The following is a 22494-nucleotide window of genomic DNA, read 5'->3' on the forward strand; positions in this document are numbered from 1 at the left end:
GGTCTGATGGGGTATGCTGGTCTGATGGGGTATGCTGGTCTGACGGGGTATGCTGGTCTGATGGGGTATGCTGGTCTGACGGGGTATGCTGGTCTGATGGGGTATGCTGGTCTGATGGGGTATGCTGGTCTGACGGGGTATGCTGGTCTGATGGGGTATGCTGGTCTGACGGGGTATGCTGGTCTGATGGGGTATGCTGGTCTGACGGGATATGCTGGTCTGACGGGGTATGCTGGTCTGACGGGGTATGCTGGTCTGATGGAACACCGGCCCAAGGCAAAGCAAAGTGGGGCGACTAGGAGGCCCCCAGGAACAAATAAAAATACTTTTATTGATTCCTCCATGATTAGAGTAAAAAACAATAACTCATTTGATCATTTAGCAATCGTCACTTTTTCACATTAAAATCCAGAACATGGTATCTGTGCAATTAGAGACCTGGTAGCTGATGGAACATCAGATCCTTTAACCAGCTAACTGATCAATGCGACCTCCCCTCCAGTCACCTGTTTAGCTTTCTGCAGGTCTGTAGTTTTATATCTTCAAAGCAAGGTGCTGGGTTCTCTCACTCTTCTATAGAAGACGAGCTTATATGGTGCTCTGCCCCCCCCCCCCATCAGCTGAGGACGCAGGTCATCTTAAACTGCTCTGGGAGGCTGATCTGGGGACATCAGATGGAAGGTGGGGTGATGTGTGGATCACTTCTCCTGGCTGCTTGTCCACCAATAAAACTATAGAACAACAATCTAAAATCTGCCCTAGGCTCCAGATTACACCAATATTAGGAATAAATTTAACCCCACACTTTTAAAATACTGTAATAAATGCAGATCTCAGAGGGATCACGCTACCATTGCATCTTTGACTGCCCCTCATTAAACATTTCTGATCTGTAAAGAAATATCTATCATATTTGGTAAGGATCTGGACCTAATCCCACTGTCCTGCCTGCTTGGTTTACATCCTGACCTGAACTTAAATTCTGACATGCAGAGATGGTTAGATGTTCTTCTGTTTAATGTCAGACGGTGTGTTCATGGACCTCTGATAAACATACGCTTTCCCAGAGGTTGCAGAGTGTTTAGGAACTAATCCCCTTGGAGGAAATGACCTCCTGGCTTTAGGTCAAACCTGTTATTTTACAAAACATGGGATTCATTCTGTGATTACATCGGCATAGAGAGAGCACAGACTTTACAGAAGGGACTCTAAAAAAAGGTTAATATAAAAATCTATGTGTGCTTAGACAGTTAAAATGTTTTACATTTATTTCTTTATTAAATAAAAATGTCCCTGCTTTCAGGAAACGGATCATTTACTTGTTTAAAATTTCTCTTTTAAGTTTTAATGTTTATCTTATAGGTTTTTCATTACTATCTTTCTGTGGTGTGAAAGATCTGATCCTCTGATTGGTTGATTGGCTCCATCCATCAAACCCCCCCTCCCACTCTCCTCCCCCTCCCCCTGCTGCGCATGCGCAGTTCCCTCCCAGCCTCCAGTTTCCGTGTTGTTCTGTTTCAGCGAAGTGACGCGGATCATCCCAGTTGGTAAGTTTAGCCCATAATCCTGGTTCCGGTTCCGGTTCCTCTGGGCTCAGTGGGTCCAGTTTAGCGGCTCGTGAGTCCGGATGGGTCCGGCAGGCCGAACCGGGCCCTGCGGCCGATCCGCCGGCCTCGGAGCCGCAGATCTCCACCTGATTCTTCTCTCCTATCAATCACCGAGCAGACAGGCTGGCTTCACTTCCGCTCTGCCTTCACAATAAGAGCCGCTCGATCGGTTCCGGTCCGCTGCTGTTCTCAGCTGACCCTCTGAGGTTCGGAACCAGCCGGAGGTTCTGGTTCAGTGTCACCAGAAGATCCAGTTTGTCTGTGGGTTCTGAATAAAGGCCCAGTTCTGGTCCTCTGGGCTTTTACTCTGAAGGTCCGGCTGCTGACTTCCTGTGTTAGTTTTAGTTCAGTGGAATCAGTGACGGTACCGATCCAAAGCTGATCCAGAACCTGGTTCTGGATCAGAACCTGGTTCCGGATCAGGAGTCTGTTCATCAAGCAGCTGATCGATCAGATTAATAATCCTAATCTGTCCCTGCAGAGGAGGACAGTCAGCCTCACAGCAGAATCCGGTTCTGATCAGACCCAGACTGGGACTCTGATGGATCACCATGGTAACCGTTCTGGTCCATGTCAGCAGGACAGAGCCACACCTGATGGTTCTGGAAGGTTCTGTTGGACCCAGACTCTGGTTCTGACAGGTCCTGCAGGATGTTCTGGGTGTGGCAGCTAGAGGGCAGCAGCATGGCGTCATGAGGTCATGATGTCATCCATATGTTGCAGAGAAGAAGAAGAGGTCGCGTTTGATTCGGTGTGGACCGAACCGAACAGAAGAGGAAGAGGAGGAGGAGATGAAGAACAAAGTCAGCAGCACTCAAGGTAAGGTCTTCATCATCATCATCATCACCATCATCAGGCTGATGGGAATCGGACGGGTCGGTTCTGGTCCGCAGTGAGCGTGAAGAGGCGGTCCTGGTCCTGGCAGCAGTACCTGAACGAGCAGAAAGCCGAGGCGGCTCCGCCCTCTGTCTTCACGCAGGTGAGAAACACGCAGAGCGCCGCCGGGCGGCGACAGGCGGGCCACGCCCACTGACCGCCACCTGTCTGCCTCCCAGGAACAGTCCTTCCCCAGCAGGAGAGCGGCCTTCAAAGCGGGCATGAAGCTGGAAGGCGTCGACCCGCTGCATCCCTCCATGTTTTGCGTGCTGACAGTCGCCGAGGTAACGCCACACACACACATTGACGGCAGCGAGGGAGGACGTGAGGACATGAGGACATGTGTCTCCCCCCTCAGGTGATTGGCTGTCGGCTGCGGCTCCACATCGACGGTTACTCGGAGTGCTATGACTTCTGGGTAAATGCGGATTCTGCAGACATCAAACCTGCCGGCTGGTGTAAAGAGCACAGCCACAAGCTCCACCCACCCAAAGGTGAGAACAGGAAGCTGGCTGCCGTCCAGGTGAGCCTCCGTTCCAGGTAACCGTATCCGTCCGTCTGTCTGCCCGTAGGTCAGAGCGAGGCGGAGTTCGACTGGCAGGACTACCTCCAGTCGACAGGGTCCCACGCCGCCCCGGCCTCCCTGTTCACCCGCCGCTCCACGGTGAGGGAACGCCCGGCGGGTTACGTCCTTTACCTGTCTGCGTCCAGCTGACGTCCGTCTGTCTGTCAGGATTGTGCGTTCCAGGTGGGGATGAAGCTGGAGGCGGTGGACAAGAAGAACCCCGGGCTGGTCTGTGTGGCGTCCGTGGCCGACGTGGTTGAGGAACGCTTCCTGGTTCACTTCGACAACTGGGACGACACGTACGACTACTGGTGAGACGGACAGATGGATTATGGGTTAGCTGCAGTGTTAGAGTTGGTCAGCAGGGGGCGCTGCAGCCGTTTCTGTTCCGCTCACTGATGTTCAGGGCTGACGTCTGCCTCGGTGTTTGTTGGTCCTTCAGGTGCGACAGCAGCAGTCCGTACATCCATCCTGTGGGCTGGTGTGAAGAACATGGCCGACCTCTGACCGCCCCCCAGGGTACGTCAGCCGAACCTGCAGCTTTAAGCACATGTACTCTGTAGTACTCTGACTCTGTAGTACTCTGACTCTGCAGTACTCTGACTCTATAGTACCTGACTCTGCAGTACTCTGACTCTATAGCACTCTGACTCTATAGTACTCTGACTCTACAGTACTCTGACTGTAGTACTCTGACTCTATAGCACCTGACTCTATAGTACTCTGACTCTACAGTACTCTGACTCTGTAGTACTCTGACTCTGTAGCACTCTGACTCTATAGTACTCTGACTCTGTAGCACTCTGACTCTGTAGTACTCTGACTCTATAGCACTCTGACTCTATAGCACCCTCACTCTATAGTACTCTGACTCTATAGTACTCTGACTCTGTAGCACTCTGACTATATAGTACTCTGACTCTATAGGACTCTGACTCTGTAGCACACTGACTCTATAGTACTCTGACTCTATAGCACTCTGACTCTATAGCACTCTGACTCTATAGTACTCTGACTCTATAGCACTCTGACTCTGTAGCACCCTCACTCTATAGCACTCTGACTCTATGGTACTCTGACTCTATAGCACTCTGACTCTATAGCACTCTGACTATATAGTACTCTGACTCTATAGCACTCTGACTCTATAGTACTCTGACTCTGTAGCACACTGACTCTATAGTACTCTGACTCTATAGTACTCTGACTCTATAGCACTCTGACTCTATAGCACTCTGACTCTGTAATACTCTGACTCTGTAGCACGCTGACTATAGTACTCTGACTCTATAGTACTCTGACTCTATAGAACTCTGACTCTATAGTACTCTGACTCTATAGTACTCTGACTCTGTAGTACTCTGACTTTATAGTACTCTAAATCTATAGTACTCTGACTCTGTAGTACTTTGACTATAGTACTCTGACTCTGTAGTAGTCTGACTCTGCAGTACTCTGACTCTGTAGTACACTGACTCTGTAGTACACTGACTCTATAGTACTCTGACTCTATAGTACTCTGACTCTGTAGCACTCTGACTCTATAGCACTCTGACTCTGTAGCACTCTGACTCTATAGTACTCTGACTCTATAGCACTCTGACTCTATAGTACTCTGACTCTGTAGCACTCTGAATCTATAGTACTCTGACTCCATAGCACTCTGACTCTATAGCACTCTGACTCTATAGCACCTGACTCTATAGCACCCTGACTCTGTAGCACTCTGACTCTATAGTACTCTGACTCTGTAGCACTCTGACTCTATAGTACTCTGACTCTGTAGCACTCTGACTCTATAGTACTCTGACTCTATAGCACTCTGACTCTATAGCACTCTGACTCTATAGTACTCTGACTCTGTAGCACTCTGACTCTATAGTACTCTGACTCTATAGTACTCTGACTCTATAGCACTCTGACTCTATAGTACTCTGACTCTGTAGCACTCTGACTCTATAGCACTCTGACTCTATAGTACTCTGACTCTGTAGCACTCTGACTCTATAGTACTCTGACTCTATAGCACTCTGACTCTATAGCACTCTGACTCTATAGTACTCTGACTCTGTAGCACTCTGACTCTATAGTACTCTGACTCTATAGTACTCTGACTCTATAGCACTCTGACTCTATAGTACTCTGACTATAGCACTCTGACTCTATAGTACTCTGACTCTGTAGCACTCTGACTCTATAGTACTCTGACTCTATAGTACTCTGACTCTATAGCACTCTGACTCTATAGTACTCTGACTCTGTAGCACTCTGACTCTATAGTACTCTGACTCCATAGCACTCTGACTCTATAGCACTCTGACTCTATAGCACCTGACTCTATAGCACCCTGACTCTGTAGCACTCTGACTATAGTACTCTGACTCTGTAGCACTCTGACTCTATAGTACTCTGACTCTGTAGCACTCTGACTCTATAGTACTCTGACTCTATAGCACCCTGACTCTATAGCACTCTGACTCTATAGTACTCTGACTCTATAGCACTCTGACTCTGTAGCACTCTGACTCTATAGTACTCTGACTCTGTAGCACTCTGACTCTGTAGTACTCTGACTCTGTAGCACTCTGACTCTATAGTACTCTGACTCTATAGCACTCTGACTCTATAGCACTCTGACTCTATAGCACCTGACTCTATAGTACTCTGACTCTATAGCACTCTGACTCTGTAGCACTCTGACTCTATAGTACTCTGACTCTATAGCACCCTGACTCTATAGCACTCTGACTTTATAGTACTCTGACTCTATAGCACTCTGACTCTGTAGCACTCTGACTCTATAGTACTCTGACTCTGTAGCACTCTGACTCTATAGTACTCTGACTCTGTAGCACTCTGACTCTATAGTACTCTGACTCTATAGCACTCTGACTCTATAGCACTCTGACTCTATAGCACCTGACTCTATAGTACTCTGACTCTATAGTACTCTGACTCTATAGCACCTGACTCTATAGCACCTGACTCTATAGTACTCTGACTCTATAGCACCCTGACTCTATAGTACTCTGACTCTATAGCACTCTGACTCTGTAGCACTCTGACTCTATAGTACTCTGACTCTATAGCACCCTGACTCTATAGCACTCTGACTCTATAGTACTCTGACTCTATAGCACTCTGACTCTGTAGCACTCTGACTCTATAGTACTCTGACTCTGTAGCACTCTGACTCTATAGCACTCTGACTCTGTAGCACTCTGACTCTATAGTACTCTGACTCTATAGCACTCTGACTCTATAGCACCTGACTCTATAGCACCCTGACTCTGTAGCACTCTGACTCTATAGTACTCTGACTCTGTAGCACTCTGACTCTATAGTACTCGGACTCTGTAGCACTCTGACTCTATAGTACTCTGACTCTATAGCACCCTGACTCTATAGCACTCTGACTCTATAGTACTCTGACTCTATAGCACTCTGACTCTGTAGCACTCTGACTCTATAGTACTCTGACTCTGTAGCACTCTGACTCTATAGTACTCTGACTCTGTAGCACTCTGACTCTATAGTACTCTGACTCTATAGCACTCTGACTCTATAGCACTCTGACTCTATAGCACCTGACTCTATAGTACTCTGACTCTATAGCACTCTGACTCTGTAGCACTCTGACTCTATAGTACTCTGACTCTATAGCACCCTGACTCTATAGCACTCTGACTTTATAGTACTCTGACTCTATAGCACTCTGACTCTGTAGCACTCTGACTCTATAGTACTCTGACTCTATAGCACCCTGACTCTATAGCACTCTGACTCTATAGTACTCTGACTCTATAGCACTCTGACTCTGTAGCACTCTGACTCTATAGTACTCTGACTCTGTAGCACTCTGACTCTATAGCACTCTGACTCTGTAGCACTCTGACTCTATAGTACTCTGACTCTATAGCACTCTGACTCTATAGCACTCTGACTCTATAGCACCTGACTCTATAGTACTCTGACTCTATAGTACTCTGACTCTATAGCACCTGACTCTATAGTACTCTGACTCTATAGTACTCCGACTCTATAGCACCTGACTCTATAGCACTCTGACTCTATAGTACTCTGACTCTATAGTACTCTGACTCTATAGCACCTGACTCTATAGCACTCTGACTCTATAGTACTCTGACTCTATAGTACTCTGACTCTATAGCACCTGACTCTATAGCACTATGACTCTATAGTACTCTGACTCTATAGCACTCTGACTCTATAGCACCTGACTCTATAGCACTCTGACTCTATAGTACTCTGACTCTATAGTACTCTGACTCTATAGCACCTGACTCTATAGCACTCTGACTCTATAGTACTCTGACTCTATAGTACTCTGACTCTATAGCACCCTCACTCTATAGTACTCTGACTCTGTAGCACTCTCACTCTATAGTACTCTGACTCTGTAGCACTCTCCCTCTATAGTACTCTGACTCTGTAGCACTCTGACTATATAGTACTCTGACTCTATAGCACTCTGACTCTATAGTACTCTGACTCTGTAGCACACTGACTCTATAGCACTCTGACTCTATAGTACTCTGACTCTGTAGCACTCTGACTCTATAGCACTCTGACTCTATAGCACTCTGACTCTGTAGCACCCTCACTCTATAGTACTCTGACTCTGTAGCACACTGACTCTATAGTACTCTGACTCTATAGCACTCTGACTCTATAGCACTCTGACTCTATAGTACTCTGACTCTGTAGTACTCTGACTCTGTAGCACGCTGACTATAGTACTCTGACTCTATAGTACTCTGACTCTGTAGAACTCTGACTCTATAGTACTCTGACTCTATAGCACCTGACTCTATAGTACTCTGACTCTATAGTACTCTGACTCTATAGCACTCTGACTCTATAGCACTCTGACTCTATAGTACTCTGACTCTATAGCACCTGACTCTATAGTACTCTGACTCTATAGTACCTGACTCTATAGCACTCTGACTCTATAGTACCCTGACTCTATAGCACCTGACTCTATAGTACTCTGACTCTATAGTACTCTGACTCTATAGCACTCTGACTCTATAGTACTCTGACTCTATAGCACCTGACTCTATAGCACTCTGACTCTATAGTACTCTGACTCTATAGCACCTGACTCTATAGTACTCTGACTCTATAGTACTCTGACTCTATAGCACTCTGACTCTATAGCACTCTGACTCTATAGTACTCTGACTCTATAGTACTCTGACTCTATAGAACTCTGACTCTATAGTACTCTGACTCTATAGCACCTGACTCTATAGTACTCTGACTCTATAGCACTCTGACTCTATAGCACTCTGACTCTATAGTACTCTGACTCTGTAGTACTCTGACTCTGTAGCACGCTGACTATAGTACTCTGACTCTATAGTACTCTGACTCTATAGAACTCTGACTCTATAGTACTCTGACTCTATAGCACCTGACTCTATAGTACTCTGACTCTATAGTACTCTGACTCTATAGCACCTGACTCTATAGTACTCTGACTCTATAGTACTCTGACTCTATAGTACTCTGACTCTATAGCACTCTGACTCTGTAGTACCCTCACTCTATAGTACTCTGACTCTGTAGCACTCTGACTATATAGTACTCTGACTCTATAGCACTCTGACTCTGCAGTACTCTGACTCTGTAGTACACTGACTCTGTAGTACACTGACTCTATAGTACTCTGACTCTATAGTACTCTGACTCTGTAGCACTCTGACTCTATAGCACTCTGACTCTATAGTACTCTGACTCTATAGCACTCTGACTCTGTAGCACTCTGACTCTATAGTACTCTGACTCTGTAGCACTCTGACTCTATAGTACTCTGACTCTATAGTACTCTGACTCTATAGCACTCTGACTCTATAGCACTCTGACTCTATAGCACCTGACTCTATAGTACTCTGACTCTATAGTACTCTGACTCTATAGCACCTGACTCTATAGTACTCTGACTCTATTGTACTCTGACTCTATAGCACCTGACTCTATAGCACTCTGACTCTATAGTACTCTGACTCTATAGCACCTGACTCTATAGCACCTGACTCTATAGCACCTGACTCTATAGCACTCTGACTCTATAGTACTCTGACTCTATAGTACTCTGACTCTATAGCACCTGACTCTATAGTACTCTGACTCTATAGTACTCTGACTCTATAGCACCCTCACTCTATAGTACTCTGACTCTGTAGCACTCTGACTATATAGTACTCTGACTCTATAGTACTCTGACTCTATAGCACCTGACTCTATAGCACCTGACTCTATAGCACTCTGACTCTATAGTACTCTGACTCTATAGTACTCTGACTCTATAGCACCTGACTCTATAGCACTCTGACTCTATAGTACTCTGACTCTATAGTACTCTGACTCTATAGCACCCTCACTCTATAGTACTCTGACTCTGTAGCACTCTCACTCTATAGTACTCTGACTCTGTAGCACTCTGACTATATAGTACTCAGACTCTATAGCACTCTGACTCTATAGTACTCTGACTCTGTAGCACACTGACTCTATAGTACTCTGACTCTGTAGCACACTGACTCTATAGTACTCTGACTCTATAGTACTCTGACTCTATAGCACTCTGACTCTATAGTACTCTGACTCTGTAGCACACTGACTCTATAGTACTCTGACTCTATAGTACTCTGACTCTATAGCACTCTGACTATATAGTACTCTGACTCTATAGCACTCTGACTCTATAGTACTCTGACTCTGTAGCACACTGACTCTATAGTACTCTGACTCTGTAGCACACTGACTCTATAGTACTCTGACTCTATAGTACTCTGACTCTGTAGCACACTGACTCTATAGTACTCTGACTCTATAGTACTCTGACTCTGTAGCACCCTCACTCTATAGTACTCTGACTCTGTAGCACTCTGACTATATAGTACTCTGACTCTATAGCACTCTGACTCTATAGTACTCTGACTCTGTAGCACACTGACTCTATAGTACTCTGACTCTATAGGACCCTGACTCTATAGCACTCTGACTCTATAGCACTCTGACTCTATAGTACTCTGACTCTGTAGTACTCTGACTCTGTAGCACACTGACTATAGTACTCTGACTCTATAGTACTCTGACTCTATAGAACTCTGACTCTATAGTACTCTGACTCTATAGTACTCTGACTCTGTAGTAATCTGACTTTATAGTACTCTAAATCTATAGTACTCTGACTCTGTAGTACTTTGACTATAGTACTCTGACTCTGTAGTAGTCTGACTCTGCAGTACTCTGACTCTGTAGTACACTGACTCTGTAGTACACTGACTCTATAGTACTCTGACTCTATAGTACTCTGACTCTGTAGTACACTGACTCTATAGTACTCTGACTCTATAGTACTCTGACTCTGTAGTACACTGACTCTATAGTACTCTGACTCTGCAGTACTCTGACTCTGTAGTACACTGACTCTGTAGTACTCTGACTCTATAGTACTCTGACTCTGTAGCACTCTGACTCTATAGCACTCTGACTCTATAGTACTCTGACTCTATAGTACTCTGACTCTGTAGTACTCTGACTTTATAGTACTCCAAATCTATAGTACTCTGACTCTGTAGTACTTTGACTATAGTACTCTGACTCTGTAGTAGTCTGACTCTGCAGTACTCTGACTCTGTAGTACTCTGACTCTGTAGTACTCTGAGTACCTGTAGTACTCTGACTCTGTAGTACTCTGACTCTGCAGTACTCTGACTCTTTAGTACTCTGACTCTGCAGTACTCTGACTCTGTAGTACTCTGACTGCGTTGTACTCTGACTCTGTAGTACTCTGACTCTGTAGTACTCTGACTCTACAGTACTCTGACTCTGTAGTACTCTGAGTACCTGTAGTACTCTGACTCTGTAGTACTCAGACTCTGTAGTACTCTGAGTACCTGTAGTACTCTGACTCTGTAGTACTCTGACTCTGCAGTACTTTGACTATGGTACTCTGACTCTGCAGTACTCTGACTCTGCAGTACTCTGACTCTGTAGTACTCTGACTCTGTAGTACTCTGACTCTGCAGTACTCTGACTCTGTAGTACTCTGACTCTGTAGTACTCTGACTCTGCAGTACTTTGACTATGGTACTCTGACTCTGTAGTACCCTGAGTACCTGTAGTACTCTGACTCTGTAGTACTCTGACTCTGCAGTACTTTGACTATGGTACTCTGACTCTGCAGTACTCTGACTCTGCAGTACTCTGACTCTGTAGTACTCTGACTCTGCAGTACTCTGACTCTGTAGTACTCTGACTCTGTAGTACTCTGACTCTGTAGTACTCTGACTCTGCAGTACTTTGACTATGGTACTCTGACTCTGCAGTACTCTGACTCTGCAGTACTCTGACTCTGCAGTACTCTGACTCTGTAGTACTCTGACTCTGCAGTACTCTGACTGCGTTGTACTCTGACTCTATAGTACTCTGACTCTGTAGTACTCTGACTCTGTAGTACTCTGACTCTGTAGTACTCTGACTCTGCAGTACTCTGACTCTGTAGTACTCTGACTCTGTAGTACTCTGACTCTGCAGTACTTTGACTATGGTACTCTGACTCTGCAGTACTCTGACTCTGCAGTACTCTGACTCTGCAGTACTCTGACTCTGTAGTACTCTGACTCTGCAGTACTCTGACTGCGTTGTACTCTGACTCTATAGTACTCTGACTCTGTAGTACTCTGAGTCTGCAGTGCTCTGACTCTGTAGTACTCTGACTCTGTAGTACTCTGACTCTGTAGTACTCTGACTCTGCAGTACTTTGACTATGGTACTCTGACTCTGTAGTACTCTGAGTACCTGTAGTACTCTGACTCTGCAGTACTTTGACTATGGTACTCTGACTCTGCAGTACTCTGACTCTGCAGTACTCTGACTCTGTAGTACTCTGACTCTGTAGTACTCTGACTCTGTAGTACTCTGACTCTGCAGTACTCTGACTCTGTAGTACTCTGACTCTGCAGTACTCTGACTGCGTTGTACTCTGACTCTATAGTACTCTGACTCTGTAGTACTCTGAGTCTGCAGTGCTCTGACTCTGTAGTACTCTGACTCTATAGCACTCTGACTCTATAGCACTCTGACTCTGTAGTACTCTGAGTCTGCAGTGCTCTGACTCTGTAGTACTCTGACTCTGTAGTACTCTGACTCTGTAGTACTCTGACTCTATAGCACTCTGACTCTATAGTACTCTGACTCTGTAGTACTCTGACTCTGTAGTACTCTGAGTCTGCAGTGCTCTGACTCTGTAGTACTCTGACTCTATAGCACTCTGACTCTATAGTACTCTGACTCTGTAGTACTCTGAGTCTGCAGTGCTCTGACTCTGTAGTACTCTGACTCTGTAGTACTCTGACTCTGTAGTATTCTGACTCTGCAGTACTCTGACTCTGTAGTACTCTGAGTACCTGTTCTCTGGGTTCCAGGTCATCCCAGTCCAGAGCACTTTGTGTGGGACGACTACCTGCAGGAAACCGGTTCCATGGCCGCTCCCGGCGCGGCGTTCACTCTGGTGAGAAGTGGGCGGGGTCAGACAGGAGTACAATCAGAGAGCTTCTAGTGACTGACGGCTCCATCTGTGTCCTCGGCCAATCAGAGAGCTCCGCATGGCTTTAAGCTGAACCACAGACTAGAGGCGGTCGACAGGAGGAACCCCATGTTGATGCGCGTCGCCACGGTAACAGACACTGAAGACTACAGGGTGAAGGTACGGCACGCTTCCTTCCACCATCTTTGTGATGTCATAGAGCGAAGGGTGATGATTGGCTGCGGTTCCGCAGATCCATTACGACGGCTGGTCCACGCTGTTCGACGTCTGGCTGGACAGCGACCACGGCGACCTGCACCCGGTGGGGTGGTGCCAACGCACGGGTCACCCGCTGGAACCGCCCCCAGGTCAGACGGCCCCCCCAGGGACGGCCGGCTCTCAGTCAGGCCTGCTGTCAGAGTCCTGAAGCCTGTGTGTTGTCGTTGGACAGGTTCAACCCCGCTGCCCTCGCCGTCTCAGGGAGTCTGTCCCACCGCCGGCTGCAGAGGAGTCGGACACATCAAAGGAGCCAAATACACGGGACACCACAGGTACCGCCCCCCACACCTGGTCATAGTCCTGCCTTCTGGTGGGTTTGACCCGCCCACCTCTGTGTCCGTCTGTCTGTGCTCAGTGCCTTCGGATGTCCGTATTCTGACATCAACATGAGGAAGGAGGTGGTGCTTCCTGATCGGCTGGGAGGGGAGCGCTCCGTCACACTTGTTCCGGTGTCCATCCATCAGCAGGCCTACCTGCCTCACAGGTAACCACAGAACAGCGCTGATTGGTCAGGGCTCTGCTGTAGAGAGCAGCTGACAGCAGGGGGCGCCGTGCCCTGCTGCTACGCTGCAAACGGAGCAGGAAGTGTTCTGATCACCTCCCTGTCTGTGGAGCAGGAGAGCAGCTGAGGAGAAGGAGGAGGAGTCACCAGAGGCGCCGCTGCTGCTCCCCCTGGGGAAGAGGAAGAGACCGGCGGACAGGTGAGACGGCTCTGTGATTGGCTCTGCTCAGCCGGGGGTGGGGGGCTGTTCTCTGCAGGTGATCTAACCTGCTTTTATGTAACAGACATCTGAAAATATCCTCAGAGCCTCGGCAGCACCAGGAGAACCAGCAGAACCCGAACAGAACCATTAGGAGAACCAGCAGAACCCAGACAGGAACATTAGGAGAACCAATGGACAGTTTAAGGACATAGAAACGGCAGAAATAGTGCAGAATAACAGAATAACCTTTGGAACCAGAATAGACTTCCAGTTTAAAGGAACTAGAACATCTATTAACCAACAGACTGCTGTATGATTAACCTATGGAACCCAGTAGAACTACAGCAGAACCCAGTTAGAACCCTGGACTCAGAGTAGAACCCATTCTTTGGTCCTATCCATCTGCCACAGGAGAAAAATGTTGCATCACTGATGATGAGGGGGAGGATAAGGAGGATGAGGATGATGAAAAGGATGATGATGAGGAGGAGGAGGAGGAGGAGGATGAGGATGAGGATGATGAAAAGGATGAGGATGATGAGGAGGAGGAGGAGGAGGATGATGATGAGGAGGATGATGATGATGAAAAGGATGAGGATGATGATGATGAAAAGGATGAGGATGATGATGAGGAGGAGGAGGATGATGATGATGAAAAGGATGAGGATGATGAGGATAATGAGGATGATGATGAGGAGGAGGAGGATGATGAAGATGATGATGAGGAGGAGGATGATGATGAGGAGGATGATGAGGAGGAGGAGGATGTTGAGGGTGAAGATGATGATGATGAGGAGGATGATGATAATGATGAGGATCATCATGATGAGGAGGATAAGGATGATGAAGATGATGATGAGGAGGATGAGGAGGATCATGATGAGGAGGATGATGAAGATGATGAGGAGGATGAGGAGGAGGAGGATGAGGAGGATCATGATGAGGAGGATGATGAAGATGATGAGGAGGATGATGATGAAGATGATGAGGAGGAGGAGGGTGATGAGGAGGAGGAGGAGGATGATAATGATGAGGATGAGGAGGAGGATGATGATGAAGATGATGATGAGGATGATAATGATGAGGATGAGGAGGATCATGATGAGGAGGATGATGAAGATGATGAGGAGGAGGATGATGATGATGATAATGATGAGGAGGGGGAGGATGATGATTCAGATGAGGATGAGGACGATCAGGAGGATGAGGATGATGAAGATAATGATTTTTTCTGTTCTCTCTGTCTCCGCCCACAGATTGTCTCAACCAACCAAATTGCTGCGTGTGAAGCAGGAAGAGGAGGAAGTTCCTCTCAGAACCATCAGTCCAGGTATGTTCTATGTGTTCTGGTTCTGGAACCAGTTTAACTGTTGGCCCAGCAGAGGGCGCTCCTCAGCCCTTTATCACTCTATTTATATTCTGTCTGCCATAGATCTATAGAGCTTACCTCATAGAGTACTCTGTTTGTAACCATCTAATCTGACCAATCACAGCGCAGGAGGCGGCCCATGATGCAGCAGTGGTTTTACTGTAACCATAACAGCTGTTTTATTGGTTCCCTTCATGTAAATATAATTTATTGGAGAAATTCACTCTCCAGATTGAACCCCTCCCCCCCGGGGAGCAGTGTGGGGTTAAGGGTCTTGCTCAGGGACCCAGAGTGCAGCCGGAGACTGCATCCTTCTCAGCGCCCTGCTCTGCCCACAGTGTCCTGATGGAGCTGTTGATACGTTTAAACTTTAAATAGAAAAGTTGAGTTGATGTCTTTGATCTTTTTCCACGGACTCCGCTGTCATCACGCTCTCGCCGCTCCGTCAGGCCGCAGGTTCTATAAAGTTCTGAAGTTCTGCTGCTGGTCTTGGGTTCAGAACCTTTCTGGTGATCTTTGCACCATCACTGTTAGCTAGTCACCACCAGGGGGAGCTGTGTTCAGTCCAGGCAGAGGAAGAGGCTGGTTACCATGGAAACCAGTGTGCGGTGAGAGAGGGCGTGGCTGAACTTGGAGATTAATCTGAATGAAACAAAGAACTGCGGCAGTTTGATGGTCTGCTGACTGCTGCAGGTCCTCCCCACCAGGACCCTCCTCCCCCCCTCTCTCCTCCACGGCCCCCCTTCTCCTCCCCCTTCCTCCCCCCCCTTCCTCCCCCTCCCTCATGCTCCTCCTTCCTCCCGGGCAGAACCGACTCTCATGCTGAATTCCACTCGCTTCTGTTCAGACCCCGGCTGTGATGTCACAGATTCTTCTCTGTTGTCATGGAGACAGGAAGGCGGAGTCAGAACAGTCAGATGATTGTTAGATCAGTGGCTCTGTGCTGTGTTGCCATGGAAACACAGCAGCGAGAGAAGGTTTCTGTTTCCCCGGTAACCACAGTGATGGGATGGTTCAGCATCAGGTTGAACCTGGTGGTTCTGGTCCCACCCTGCGTGATGTCCTCTGGTGTCTCCTGCAGCAGAGTCCAGCCTGCAGGCCGCCCTCCATCAGTCCGTCTTCCTGTCCGCCATGTCGCCGCAGCCCGGACGCGACCTGTCGCTCTGCTGGGAGCAGCACCGCAAGCTGCTTCCGGGCGTGGCCAGAATCCCCGCCGACGCCGTCCAGTGCTGGAGCGTCCAGCAGGTGGGTAACGATGACTGCTTCCCTGGTTTGTGTTGCCATGGTGATGCCATACAGGGGACCTGAACTGTGTGATCGTTTCCTCTCTATGTCACAGGTGTCCAATTTCATCGAGTCTCTTCCTGGATGTGAGGAACAGGCCCAGCAGTTCAGAGAGGAGGTAAGACGTCCAATGAGCTGCATGGATTTAATGACATCAGCTGTAACCAGGTGGATTAGCAGTTTATTACTGACAAGCACAGGGATACAGTGGGGAGGAAACCTCCTTCAGAATCCAACCAGGATAAGAGTGGGCCAGATTATGGCAGCAATGACCGTAAACCATGAATGAAAGGAGATTAGAGACAGCATCAATGGTCCCTCAGCATCACCAGGACTTTACCGTGTTCTAGTCAATCACCCTGGTTCCCGGTCTGCTGGTGTCCTCCTTCTCCCAGGACTACCTGTGCTGTTGTCCATGTAGACCAGTTAATTCTCCTGGGAGTCAAGTTACATCAGATGGCCGTTCTACTCATATGACCCAGTAGAACTATAGCAGAACTATGTTAGAACCCAATAGAACTATAGTAGAACCACAGTAGAACCCGTAGAATAGAAATGTAAGTTTCTGTTCCATAATAATGCCTGGAAGGCTAAAGGCTGTCTGAATTGGGCACAAGAGCTCCTCTCCCGTCCATGATTGGCTTCCTGCTGTTGGCTCCATGGACGGTGAAGGACCAGGAGCACTGGAAGCAGGATGATGACCACGTTAGGGAGGGAACCAATGAGGTTTAACTCTAAGAACAGGATGATGACCACGTTAGGGAGGGAACCAATGAGGTTTAACTCTAAAAACAGGATGATGACCACGTTAGGGAGGGAACCAATGAGGTTTAACTCTAAGAACAGGATGATAACCACGTTAGGGAGGGAACCAATGAGGTTTAACTCTAAGAACAGGATGATGACCACGTTAGGGAGGGAACCAATGAGGTTTAACTCTAAGAACAGGATGATGACCACGTTAGGGAGGGAACCAATGAGGCTTAACTCTAAGAACAGGATGATGACCACGTTAGGGAGGGAACCAATGAGGTTTAACTCTAAGAGCAGGATGATGACCACGTTAGGGAGGGAACCAATGAGGTTTAGCTCTAAGAACAGGATGATAACCACATTAGGGAGGGAACCAATGAGGTTTAACTCTAAGAACAGGATGATGACCACGTTAGGGAGGGAACCAATGAGGTTTAACTGTAAGAACAGGATGTTAACCACGTTAGGGAGGGAACCAATGAGGTTTAACTCTTAAGAGCAGGATGATGACCACATTAGGGAGGGAACCAATGAGGTTTAACTCTTAAGAGCAGGATGATGACCACATTAGGGAGGGAACCAATGAGGTTTAACTCTTAAGAGCAGGATGATGACCACGTTAGGGAGGGAACCAATGAGGTTTAACTGTAAGAACAGTATGTTAACCACGTTAGGGAGGGAACCAATGAGGCTTAACTCTAAGAACAGTATGTTAACCACGTTAGGGAGGGAACCAATGAGGCTTAACTCTTAGAGCAGGATGTTAACCACGTTAGGGAGGGAACCAATGAGGGTTAACTCTAAGAGCAGGATGATGACCACGTTAGGGAGGGAACCAATGAGGTTTAACTCTTAAGAGCAGGATGATGACCACGTTAGGGAGGGAACCAATGAGGTTTAACTGTAAGAACAGGATGTTAACCACGTTAGGGAGGGAACCAATGAGGTTTAACTGTAAGAACAGTATGTTAACCACGTTAGGGAGGGAACCAATGAGGCTTAACTCTTAGAGCAGGATGTTAACCACGTTAGGGAGGGAACCAATGAGGGTTAACTCTAAGAGCAGGATGATGACCACGTTAGGGAGGGAACCAATGAGGTTTAACTGTAAGAACAGGATGTTAACCACGTTAGGGAGGGAACCAATGAGGCTTAACTCTAAGAACAGGATGATGACCACGTTAGGGAGGGAACCAATGAGGCTTAACTCTAAGAGCAGGATGATGACCACGCTAGGGAGGGAACCAATGAGGTTTAACTCTAAGAACAGGATGTTAACCACGTTAGGGAGGGAACCAATGAGGTTTAACTGTAAGAACAGGATGTTAACCACGTTAGGGAGCGAACCAATGAGGCTTAACTCTAAGAACAGGATGATGAGCACGTTAGGGAGGGAACCAATGAGGCTTAACTCTAAGAACAGGATGATGACCACGTTAGGGAGGGAACCAATGAGGTTTAACTCTAAGAACAGGATGATGACCACGTTAGGGAGGGAACCAATGAGGTTTAACTCTAAGAACAGGATGTTAACCACGTTAGGGAGGGAACCAATGAGGTTTAACTGTAAGAACAGGATGTTAACCACGTTAGGGAGGGAACCAATGAGGTTTAACTCTAAGAACAGGATGATGACCACGTTAGGGAGGGAACCAATGAGGTTTAACTCTAAGAACAGGATGTTAACCACGTTAGGGAGGGAACCAATGAGGTTTAACTGTAAGAACAGGATGTTAACCACGTTAGGGAGGGAACCAATGAGGCTTAACTCTAAGAACAGGATGATGACCACGTTAGGGAGGGAACCAATGAGGTTTAACTGTAAGAACAGGATGTTAACCACGTTAGGGAGGGAACCAATGAGGCTTAACTCTAAGAACAGGATGATGACCACGTTAGGGAGGGAACCAATGAGGTTTAACTCTAAGAACAGGATGATGACCACGTTAGGGAGGGAACCAATGAGGTTTAACTCTAAGAGCAGGATGATGACCACGTTAGGGAGGGAACCAATGAGGTTTAACTCTAAGAACAGGATGATGACCACGTTAGGGAGGGAACCAATGAGGCTTAACTCTAAGAACAGGATGATGAGCACGTTAGGGAGGGAACCAATGAGGCTTAACTCTAAGAACAGGATGATGACCACGTTAGGGAGGGAACCAATGAGGCTTAACTCTAAGAACAGGATGATGACCACGTTAGGGAGGGAACCAATGAGGTTTAACTCTAAGAACAGGATGATGAGCACGTTAGGGAGGGAACCAATGAGGCTTAACTCTAAGAACAGGATGATGACCACGTTAGGGAGGGAACCAATGAGGTTTAACTCTAAGAACAGGATGATGACCACGTTAGGGAGGGAACCAATGAGGTTTAACTCTAAGAACAGGATGATGACCACGTTAGGGAGGGAACCAATGAGGTTTAACTCTAAGAGCAGGATGATGACCACGTTAGGGAGGGAACCAATGAGGTTTAACTCTAAGAACAGGATGATGACCACGTTAGGGAGGGAACCAATGAGGCTTAACTCTAAGAACAGGATGATGACCACGTTAGGGAGGGAACCAATGAGGCTTAACTCTAAGAACAGGATGATGACCACGTTAGGGAGGGAACCAATGAGGTTTAACTCTTAAGAGCAGGAACATGGATGTTATAGGAAATCAGGCTGCTGCCCTCTGCTGGATAAAATGAGTTAATAATGGTTTAGCAGCTGATCTCAGAGGTGTCGATCTCCCTCCTGTACTCTGATCTTATTGGTTCTTCTTTCTTTTTAGCAAATAGATGGACGAGCCTTCCTGCTGCTGACACAGCGCGACATCGTCAGGATCATGTCAATCAAACTTGGCCCCGCCCTCAAAATATACAATTCCATCCTAATGTTTAAACACGCCGAGGAAAAGAGCCAATCACAGACCGAGGGCAAGAACAGCCAATCACAGGCGGAGGACGAGAGCCAATCACAGGCTGAGGACGAGAGCCAATCACAGGCTGAGGACGAGAGCCAATCACAGGCTGAGGTCAAGAGCCAATCAGATGTTCAGGATTACAGCATCTGACTGACCACATTCAGACTCCTGAAGATAAGCCCCGCCCCTTATAATCCAGCCCCTCCCTCTCAGTCACCTATTTACTAATGAAAAGTTCTGGCGTCCCACTGAACTCAGGTGTCTTCAGGTGCTGCTTCTCTTTGAACACCTGATTGCTGTCTTAGGCTCCGCCCTCTTTGAGGAGGGGCGTGGTTCAGCCTGAGGAGTACAATGTGAAAGGGATTCTGGGACGTTGACTGTGATGACAATCATGCAGGGCAGCTGATCCAGCTGGAAGGAGGCGGGGCCTAAATCAGCTGTAGGTGGTTACCAACGTGGCTGCTGCCGTCTGATTGGCTGATTGACTTCATTAGACCTCGGCCGCATCAGAGCACAGCAGGAAGATGCTCCCCTCAGAGGAGTGACATCATCAGTGGGGATGAGGTCATAATGCTGCGATGGACAGCGAGGAGTGACGCTGTGATGAAGTCATGAGCGTGACATCATCACCGTCTATGTCAGCAGGATTCTAACAGGAAGCCAGTGATGATGACACACCGTGGCCCCGCCTCCTCACCCACTACTTTCTCTGGATTTTACCTCCCGGACATAAACAATGATGTCATCCCTATTGCTCTGCTGTGATTGGTCGGGAATGTTGATTCCTGGTGGTGGGCGGAGCTTTATTCCCACAGCTGATAATTTATTGTAATGTTTCAGAGTTTCTATTGTTCCTGCTGCATCTCTATATAGTTCTATTTTAAGGTTTCTATTTGAGTATAGATTTGTATTTCAGTCCTGCTGGCTTTGAACCAAAAAAAGCTGACCCCGCCCCCTCTGTGATGTCACAGTCAGAGCAGGACTACATTCAGGGTGCTCAGCTAAACATGCTCAGTGTAAACAAACGGACTTCTACAGAGCAGGTTTCCTCAGGTTTCCATGGTAACACTTCCTGCCTGCTGTGTCTGTCAGTGTTTGATGAGATCAATAAAGTTTCTGACCTGAAGTCTGCTCTGGCCATTGGTCCACTTCCTGAGGAGCTGATTGGTCCAGAGGAGTCAGCTGATCACAGGTAGGTGTTTACATCAGGAGGATGGGGGGGGGGGGGGGGGGGGGTCCTCAGCACTGCGATCTGCAGGAGAGGCAAGGAAAGAAAGATTCACCTGGATTTCCTCCAAAAGCTCCAGATTCAACCGGAGGAAGGTTCTATGGTCTGATGGCTTCATCTTCTCTGCTGGGTACGGTGGTGGCAGCATTATGCTGGAGGAATGCTGGTGGTGGGTAGAGTAGCCAACGAATGGCACCTCATATTTTTATTCAAGTAAGCAGAGTTGGAAGTTATTCCGGATGGCGTTTTTTATTCCAATGTTTTTCTCCGTCCAGAAGAATCTTGGAAGGTCAAATTGGTGATTATTTTCCTAAAGCAGAAATAGATCCAGTAATAACCTGGAGGTGGGGGTCAATACCTATGAACCCGGGGGGGGCTGCGGGGGGGCAGAAGAAATGAAAGAAAATGAAAACCAGCTGGTTGAATCTGAGGAAACAAGGAAATGTTTCCTAACATTTAAGTTGTAAGAAAGCGGCTTTTCCAACTGTTGCATTTCTGAATTCTCCCGAGTGGCGCCCGACTTTACACGAGTGAATAAAGTTAATGTAGCAACTTAGCGCTAGCAGGTTCCCAATGGGAAATTCCATTGGGACCAAGTAACACTAAATTGCTAACTGGTTAGCATCTTAGTGCTAGCAGGTTCCCAATGGGAAATTCCATTGGGACCAAGTAGCACTAAATTGGTGACTTAGAAACGACACTGTCAAGGAACGCTATGGACAGCGGAAACATGCAAGAGGAGGAGAGTTTAGTGTCGGAGGTCGTGGATGAGTCTCCTCCGTCATCCATTTTTTATTTAGAGGAGGAAAGCGGGGACGAAGATGTTGTGGAAGAGGACGCCAGGGCGGCAGAAGCTTGGTTTGGTGTAGAAGGCTTCCAGCCGTACATGTTTGAGCCCTTGCCTCGCAACGCTGCCAGTTCTGTTAGCTCTACGCCTGCCGAAGACACAGACGTCCATCCCCGTGAACACTGGGACGCAACTCAATGGGAAAGGAAAGGATTCTGGTTTCAACCGCTGCGTATATTAGCTGCGACACATGAATCAAGATGCTATGACCGAAAACATTTGATTGACAGATGACCGTTGATATATGATTGGCCGAATTTAGGTGTTCAGGCTGACGTAGAACTAACTGGCCTGCAGGAGATAACGGGAAAAACACAGATTTTATGACAGGATTTTTTTTTTAATAGAAATTCTCTAACTTTAGGGACAATATGATCTGATAAATAGAACATTTTAATATGATTTCCCTACGGCTTTAAACAGAGAACAACTCAATGTTCTACAGCATTTTTCACCATGATTTCAGACTGGTTTTCATTTTCTGCATTGTTCTCATTCTGATCTC

The 22494-nt window shown here is 47.2% G+C and overlaps 1 protein-coding gene across 1 annotated transcript; it reads left to right on the forward strand.

The window, feature by feature from the left end:
• Positions 1 to 1527: 1527 nt before the first annotated feature.
• On the forward strand, positions 1528 to 21040 carry LOC119775375 (lethal(3)malignant brain tumor-like protein 4). Its single transcript, XM_038273341.1, has 18 exons — positions 1528 to 2161; positions 2331 to 2426; positions 2501 to 2586; positions 2663 to 2767; positions 2842 to 2977; positions 3056 to 3147; positions 3217 to 3359; positions 3491 to 3567; positions 12510 to 12595; positions 12680 to 12790; positions 12864 to 12978; positions 13062 to 13161; positions 13245 to 13373; positions 13507 to 13590; positions 14850 to 14923; positions 16044 to 16207; positions 16302 to 16364; positions 19783 to 21040. Exons 1-18 carry the CDS (start codon positions 2149 to 2151, stop codon positions 20062 to 20064), a joined length of 1956 nt encoding a protein of 651 aa, XP_038129269.1. The 5' UTR covers positions 1528 to 2148; the 3' UTR covers positions 20065 to 21040.
• Positions 21041 to 22494: the final 1454 nt, after the last annotated feature.

Source organism: Cyprinodon tularosa, unplaced genomic scaffold, assembly GCF_016077235.1.
Source record: "Cyprinodon tularosa strain WSP-4 unplaced genomic scaffold, ASM1607723v1 ctg869, whole genome shotgun sequence".
Classification (NCBI taxonomy): domain Eukaryota; kingdom Metazoa; phylum Chordata; class Actinopteri; order Cyprinodontiformes; family Cyprinodontidae; genus Cyprinodon; species Cyprinodon tularosa.